Source organism: Pterocles gutturalis, unplaced genomic scaffold (assembly GCF_000699245.1).
Source record: "Pterocles gutturalis isolate BGI_N339 unplaced genomic scaffold, ASM69924v1 scaffold6471, whole genome shotgun sequence".
NCBI classification, from domain to species: domain Eukaryota; kingdom Metazoa; phylum Chordata; class Aves; order Pterocliformes; family Pteroclidae; genus Pterocles; species Pterocles gutturalis.
In genome coordinates this window covers 5,349-13,608 of record NW_010102871.1, presented here as the reverse complement: position 1 = coordinate 13,608, position 8,260 = coordinate 5,349, and the positions used below count along the sequence as shown (strand labels likewise).

At 44.1% G+C, this 8,260-nt stretch overlaps 1 protein-coding gene across 1 annotated transcript in view; it reads left to right on the top strand.

Moving 5' to 3' along the window:
* USP49 (ubiquitin specific peptidase 49) overlaps positions 1 to 4,944 on the top strand; it is a 7,640-nt gene extending 2,696 nt beyond the window's left edge. Inside the window, 5 exon segments of the mRNA XM_010086451.1 lie at positions 1 to 752; positions 972 to 1,176; positions 3,100 to 3,208; positions 3,774 to 3,979; positions 4,754 to 4,944. The exon segment at positions 1 to 752 is cut by the window's left edge and continues 12 nt beyond it. Coding sequence (XP_010084753.1) covers positions 1 to 752; positions 972 to 1,176; positions 3,100 to 3,208; positions 3,774 to 3,979; positions 4,754 to 4,944 — 1,463 coding nt within the window.
* Positions 4,945 to 8,260: the final 3,316 nt, after the last annotated feature.

The following is an 8,260-nucleotide window of genomic DNA, read 5'->3' as shown; positions in this document are numbered from 1 at the left end:
TGTTGTCTCACGTGCACAGAGAGAACTTGATTCCAAGGAAATTCAGGGAGGTGGCGACCGCTTCCCCTACCTCAAGGCAGATGCAGAGCAGCAGATTCAAACAGTTTTATTCCATCCGGCGTAAGCCTCTGATGACTCCCGGGGTAACGGGTCTAAGGAACCTGGGAAACACATGTTACATGAATTCTATTCTGCAAGTGCTAAGCCACCTCCAGAAATTTAGAGAATGTTTTTTGACACTTGATCTCTGTGAAACAGAAGAACTCTTAGCCAAAACTGTGAACGGGAAGTCGAGGATGCCTGGCAAATTGTCGAATGGGTCTGCTGCTAATGAGTCGGGGAAGACGGACAAAGTGGGATCGTATGGCACGCAGAGCTTGCCAGCTGGCTTAAATGGTGGCTCCTCAATAACCAGGAGTTTAGAACTGATCCAACCCAAGGAACCGAGTTCAAAGCACATCTCCCTGTGTCACGAATTGCACACCCTCTTCAGAGTGATGTGGTCTGGCAAGTGGGCGCTCGTGTCCCCCTTTGCCATGCTGCACTCTGTGTGGAGCCTCATCCCGGCATTTCGAGGGTACGATCAGCAGGACGCTCAGGAATTTCTCTGCGAGTTGTTGGATAAAGTACAGCAGGAGCTGGAGTCAGAAGGAACGAAGCGCAGGATCCTCATCCCCTTCTCCCAGAGGAAGCTCACCAAGCAGGTCCTGAAGGTGGTGAACACCATTTTTCATGGGCAGTTGCTTAGTCAGGTACGCACCTGCTTTTGCACAGAAATCAATTGGAGCCGTTCACACCAGGGAGCGAAGGCTCTGTTCCTTGAGGAGCCACCAGATACGTAAGAGGAATTGCATAGGAATTGCCTCCTGAGAAAGAAATCTGCTGGGTTGCCGTGCAGGTTGTCAGCATTTTCGATACTTGTCACGTGTATTGTTCCCAACTTCATGTGTGTATCCACCTTTCATTCCCAGGTCACCTGCATAACATGCAACTACAAATCCAACACCGTTGAGCCCTTTTGGGATCTTTCCCTGGAATTCCCCGAGCGCTATCACTCTATGGAGAAAGGGATCATCCCCGTTCACCAGGCAGAGTGTATGCTGACGGAAATGTTGGCCAAGTTCACCGAGACCGAAGCTCTGGAAGGGAGGATATACGCGTGCGACCAGTGCAACAGTAAGTTGGATGCTGCTGCCGTCTCTGTTTTTCCGAGTGAGAGGTTTCTGATGCACGTTTTGCGTGTTTGAAAACATACATCGTGGTATCTATGTATAAGAAAACTGTGTTATTCCTCGCTGCTGGTGCGGTTTTGTTTCCTCCTGTTGGTAGTTTCTGCTCCTTCAGGCAGTTTGGATTTTTTGTAATTTTTTGTCATTTTTGTCATTGTCATTTTTCTCTCATCGCCACTATTCAGCAGCACAGTTTACTACAGGTTTAATACAACCCTGTTCAGAACTGCTCTCACTGCCTGTGTTGGGGCGGAAGGCAAGTTCAAGAATTTTTGGGGGGTGAGGGCTTTGAATTTAGAGACAAAAGAAGGAACCTTATCCCCTATGGTTCGCTCATCTCTGCGTGGCAGGAAAGCTTTTGTAACAAGTCATCTATATGCTTGTTCTTGATTGAATCCTTTAACCAGAAATCACAAATGCAGAGTTCTCAAGGTCTGCTGCCAGGCTAGAGTTTCCATCTCTCTGCAGGCATTTTGTCAAGAAGCAATGAACTGACATTATTCTGGGAGTCTCGGGTTAATGCATCACCCGTTATACGAATGGCCGTGTTTTGCTGCGCTCAGCTGGAAGATGACTTCTGCTTTCCTGTAGCAGGGCTGCGTGGAAGGTCATTATATGCCTGAAAATAATTTTAGCCGTGTGCCTCATGCAGCTCAGCTACTCTGATAAGCTGGATTTGAAATCTTTTTCATGCAGGTATTTATGGCAAATGTTCGTCCCCTTGGGAGGAAAATGTCAATAATTTGACTTACATTGCAACTAAGCAGCTGAAGTAGCAAATATTTGTAGAGATCCGTTCTCTATCAACTTGCAAATCAGTTACCAAACATCTTCACAAAGCGTTAGGAAATAATCGTCGACTGGATGTTCTTGAAACAAAGCCAAATATAATGTGAACAGATTCTGATTCACGAATACTGTTCACAAAAGTGTCGATAGGGATGAGTACAGCATCATCTTCACTCTGTTTTCTTTGATTCTTTGTGAAAGCCCGAATTTTAAGTTATTTCAGAGTTAAATGGCTAAGTAAATATTAACCACCTGAAAAAAAAAAGTCAGGGAAAGGCAACCAGCCTGCATCTAGGTGCCAAAAACTATTGGGGGCACCGCTTGTCAGACGTGACGGAGGAGGAGCAACCCATCTGCTGTGAAGTGGTGCGGTGAGGTGCAGAAATCTAATTAACAGGTACCTGTCTGATTGGAAGCGCGGAAAGCCACCTGTCTTCCTCCTGGTGTCGTCGTATGTTCAGTGTCCTGGAAAGTGTAATCACTGAGAAGAGGAACCTTCATTCCTCTTCTCCAGTTTCGGTTCAGGGGTTTTTTTATGTTCTTGGGCAGGCAGAAACCCCGCGAGAGGTGGAACCTTGCTGGAAGGATTTTCTGCTGGCTGGTATTAGCAAGTTTCACTAGCTAAAGAATACTAATACAAGCTTTATTGTAGCGCTGTAGTATTTTAAGAGAATACAGTGTTAATTACTATTATTTGTATGCCAGTAGTTCACCTGTTGGAACTGCTGCAGCCCCAGATGTCTTTGGCCTTTGCTCTGTCTTAATATTTCTGGTGTTTTTCTCAGAGTAAAGTGTCAGCGTGAGAGCTTGAAGGTGATAACTGATTGTATGATTGTAAGCATCACAAAAGTGAAAAAGTTCTAAGTGTTTTTAAATCTATGAGTTTTGATCCTAGAGAAGTTCCTGAAGGAATTAATAAAGAATTTTATGAATTTATGTTTACTTGCGTGTCCATCCTAAGTGCGTGTGAGCTGGACTGGAAAAAAAAAAACCAGTTCCGAATGTGCTCTTTTCCCCTTCTGAAAATCAATCACACCCTAACAATCTTTGCCTTGATTTTCTTTTTTTTTTTCCCCGGTAGGCAAACGGCGAAAGTCTTCTCCTAAACCTCTTGTTCTGAGTGAAGCTAAAAAGCAGTTAATGATCTACAGACTACCTCAGGTCCTCCGACTGCACCTTAAACGATTCAGGTGAGTGGGGCACACGGCGTGGTGTCGGGCCAGCGCCTCACCTCTGTCTGCTTGGAAAGAAGGGATTGGTGTGGGCATGCAGCTTCTCTCCCGTTCTGGGAAATATATAAACATTTTACCCAAACCAGAGATTTGTTAAAGCTGGAAACTCGTTACAGTTAAATGCCAATATTATGTATTTACTTGTGAAATAAAACACAGCAAAATGTTACAAAAAGTTTCCAAAATGGTTAGGACAAGCAATTGAGGCGTGTGGGTTTTATATAACTGAGTATTTCAAGTGCTGTTTGACTGTCACAGTAGATGTTTGGCTGTTGTAAATCTCAACAGTATCCTAACTGTAGTAAATGGGCATCAGTGACACAACCGGTTATATACAAAAGATGTCTGTGGCAGACAGGGTGAAAACAGAAGGAAAAAATTGTATGATGCCTACTTGGCCGTAGCAAGGAAAGCTCTTCAGAGCCGTTTAGCAGCGGCTGCTGTCGTGGGCACCTTCCCGCAGCCCTGTACCAGGTCGAGAAGCAGGATCCCGAGTGTTTCATTCGTGCCCTTGTGTTTGCAGGTGGTCTGAACGTAATCACCGTGAGAAGATTGGGGTCCATGTCCTCTTTGACCAGGTATTAAACATGGAACCTTACTGCTGCAGGGACTCTCTCTCCTCTCTTGACAAAGAGACCTTTGTCTATGACCTCTCCGCTGTGGTGATGCATCACGGGAAAGGGTTTGGCTCAGGACACTACACAGCATATTGCTACAACACAGAGGGAGGTGCGTGTGCCTTGGTACGGGGGAAACAAATTCAAGAAACTCGCGTTTTATGCCACAGACGTCGTGTGTCGTAAAGCGTTATGATCAAAGTTGTTTGGAATCAAGTTTCCTGACATTCGGTAGTTTGTTTCCCAGAATGTATTGCTAGTAGCATGTTTTCTTTTTTTCTTTTTTTTTTTTTTGCATAAAGCCACAGCTTGCTGCTCTTTGCTTTGTGGCCCTTCGGGATGCCTTTTATTGCTTGCTGTTAACAGCATGAATGCTTCATTTTCTCATGCAATGTAACTCCGTGGAGCCGCTCCAGCTGAGTGTCTTTTCTCAGTATCCTTGGGATGATTAGATAAACAGAAAGTGTTTTGAGACTGGACAGGGACTATTCATGAATAACATCCGCAGGGTTTTTGTGAATTTCCAGCAGTCTCTTTCTGCAGCTGAATTAGTATTGACTCTGCCTTCTGACTTGTGGAGAAAGAGGTACAAATTGGCTATCTCCAGGGAAATTTTATTTTCCTAATTGAGTCTTTGGGCTGTAATATACAATTGGTTGAATTATGATTTGCTGTTTCTGAATTCTGTTAACAGCACAGAAACAATAAAAATGTTTTCCAGCTTAGAAACTCCTTGCCAAAGCATCTATAGAGGAAAAGATAGAGATGCCTTTTCTCCTGCGTAGCCCTTTTTCTCTGGGAATGTTTCCTGTGAACAGTTCTAAAACGCATTCGGAAGGAATTACGCCTCCTTTACTCATGTCCTCTTTCTCACTTTGATTCCTAGGTTTTTGGGTCCACTGCAATGACTCCAAACTGAATGTATGTAGCGTGGAGGAGGTGTGCAAAACCCAAGCCTACATTCTTTTTTACACTCAACGAACAGTGCAGGACAAAGCAAGAATCTCAGAAAAACAACTCCAAGCTCAGGTGCCATCCAAAAATAGTGATAAGGACAGAAGACTGACATTCCCGTGATGGAGAGCTCTGTAACTCAATCAACAGTCTCAGTTTGTTTGTTTTTTTTTTTTTAAACCATTGGCGTTCACATCTTTCCTCTCTGTAGGAAAAAAGGCTCGCTGCAGGAAGGGGGTCAGATCGTGATGTTTGCCGCTTGCGTATCGAGCTGTGCAATTCTGACGCGTAAGCTTGTAGTCAGAATCTTGTTTTTAAAGCATCTTGTTAAACCATGCTCACCAAATGAAATGAGGAGGTTTGATGCTGTATATCGTTCATCTCATATCAAAAAGGAATTGCATAAGGTGTGTAACAAATGAGCACAACCAGGAAATAGAAGCATTCAGCTGGTTTCAAAAACCACCAGTCCCTAGTGATGCTGATAAAACTCCAGAAGGAACAGGTATGGTACCCTCCCCTTTCATTGCCATTCCGATTTCCAGGCTTTGAATCACACAGTCACCCAGGTATTTATTTGAACAGTTGTGGATGGATGGAGTTGACTGCCCTAAGAGCCGTTCTTGCTGGAGTAATGTTTAATATTCTTCTACCAGAGAAAATAATCCCCCCAGCCTCAGCTATCTCAGTGATACCAGTTTATTTCCCATCAGTTAGGGCAAACCCACGGCTCGCAATCTTTGTCAACAGCTCTTTTTCTCAGTGCTGCCAGATCTTTGTGCACACTTGATGGTTTATTCTCTGGGCTGAACTGAACCGGCAGCTAAATTCACTAGGAATGTGATTTCAAAACAGTTCTGCTCTAGAGAAGGTGTGTTAAAAAAAAAACCAACAAAAAACCCTGTAATAAAACAGGAATGTCCCTGTGTGTCCTCTCTGTTTACAGTGGCAGCAAAAACAAAGCCTATCCTACAGGCATCTGCTGGCATAACTTTTTTTGACCAGGTTTATAATGAAGCCTGAGCCCTGGCTTGCAGAGCTGTGCCGGCAGAAGCGCAGAGGCATCTTACACTGGCAAACTAGCACTTTTTAACAAGTGTGGCTTGTTTTCCTCAGGGGAACAGCGGTGGGAGACAGAGCGAGGTTCTGTTACGGATCTGGGATGGAAATATTCATTAATTGCCGTTGTCACACAAGGTTGTAACGGAAGGCGGTGATGTTGCACGGGTGTAATGTGCAGAATTCAACCCGTGAAGTCTTTATTTCTGCTGCAACATAAAGGGAAGGAATGTAGTGAAATCTCAAATTCCATGTTGAGTTTGAAAGGCTACAAAAATGTCTGTATAATCCTCTTGATTTTAGAATTCTGTGAGAAACATACAGCCTTAGTGGACTATTTATAGTCACTTCTCAGCCTACGGTTGCACCTCAGGTGTTTTTTTAATTTGGGGTTTGGCTGTTCACATTTCATGTTTTTATCACATCTGGATATGTAACTGCAAAGACACATGATGTCTTTCCTTCTTGATGGTTTGTTGGGTTTTTTAAGCGGTTAAAGGTGAAGTAATCTAAAATATGAGGTTCCCCAAAAAATTTGGTTCCGCTTTCAGGCAGAGAAGTTCTGAAAATGTGTTTCGATTCCTCCCTCTTGTCCTTTTATTCTCATCAGCATTTGCCCATCAGACACGCACTGACAACCCTATGTTGTTGTTGGAGGGGGTGAAGAGGTAAGTTTCCCAAATACCGTTCCTCTCTTTCCTCTGCCACTACTGCGACGTTAGATCCCCTGTCCTGTGGGCAAACTGGTCTCTCTTACTTTGGCTGCTGTTAATCGCTTCAGCCACGCGGAGATGAGCACAGCAAACAAGAAACTTCTGTTTTGTCAGAGCACAGTGTCATGGGACGTCTCCTCTGTTCCTCAAGTTCCCCATTTCTATGTCTGAGCAACGTGCTGCTGTTTGAGCCTCGGAAAACTGTCCTTTTGACAATTAAGTATTGAGATCATATGCTCTTTTTTTTTTTGGAGACAGTTTGAAACAGTCCTATGGGAACTGATGAAAAAGTTTTGGTTTTGGTTCTCTAAATGTAGCAGGGTCTGGAAGGATTTCTTATGAATGTCTGTGTATTTACTAGGTAGGAGATTTTTTGTACTACCAGTAAATAAATTTAATAAAAATACTGTAGGTTAAATTGAGGTCCAAAAAAAGTAAATGTGACTGCTGCGTGCAGGGGAAGCTGAGTGGGGTTCAGCACAGGCAGAAGTTGACATTCCTGAAGGAATCGCAATCAAGTGCTTGTGATGATCAGATACGTGATGGATTATTTTCTAGAGCAAAACATAGCTCTGGGAAGACGGTGTGTCTAAAAAGGAAAATTAAAGAAAAAATAATGCTTAACATTGCCTTGTTAATCTAAGAGATGGATGGGAAAACTGGTATTTTTCCCGTGCATCTGTCCTTCCAGGCCCCCCCGCCCTTCCAGAGGATTCTCTTCTTCTAACTGACAGTCATGGTTTGCTCTGGTGTGTTCACCTCCCGAATCCCCCAGCCCTGCTGGCCCTGTTGGTGTAAAAATCCGATACAGGGGCAAACCGTACCGCAGCGTGAGTTGTTACTGCAGTGAGCCGAGACTCTTCGCTATGAGCGCTCATCTTTTGACTGAGTGTTTTGCGTTCATGTTTGAATTCAGGTAGTAAGACGGTTCTCGCGTGAATCGAGCAGGTTGCAGATGGGAGCAGGGAGCCGGGAGCGCTCCTGTAGCCATTGCTGCATCCGATTGCCCGAGCAGATTCTGTAGCATTTGCTGGTGACGTCTTTGTACACGCTGAGATGCGGAGATAACTGCAGTCAGAAAAATGATTGCCCTGATAGGGAAGGAATGAATTATACTGGGAAGTAAATAAACTTGCTTTTTCCAACACTGTGAGGTTTCTGTAATATTTAGCTTTTATTTGGAAGCGATAGCGTATAGCATTTTTTATGCTGTTTGGTTTATATTTGTCTACTTGCAGGCTTCTTTATATAAGCATAGCCCGGTGCTCCCTCCATGGCGGACACTGTTTTAGAGTGTCCTGTTTGGCAGAAATTCTGGTTGGAAGTTACCTCTCTACATCAGTAAGATGAAAATAACTACTTGCAATTGCAGCGGAGCCCACCGAAGTGCATGCCTGACAAAGGGGAGCCTGGAAAGCAAACCCTGTCCCTCCTTTAACGGTACGGCTTCAAATCCCGCTCGTGCACTGATGTGTGTTTAGAATAATTCCAGGTTTAGGCTCTGCTTTTGCAAATACACAGGCAGACGATGTGACTTCACTTGTGCTTGGTCACAGTTGTGAGTTGCAAGCTAAATGTCTGCAACATCAAAATCTTTATTTCGGTACGACTGGGAGCAGAATCGGTTTCTCTGTGTGCTGGGATTCCTGTCCTGCAGTTCCAGTCTT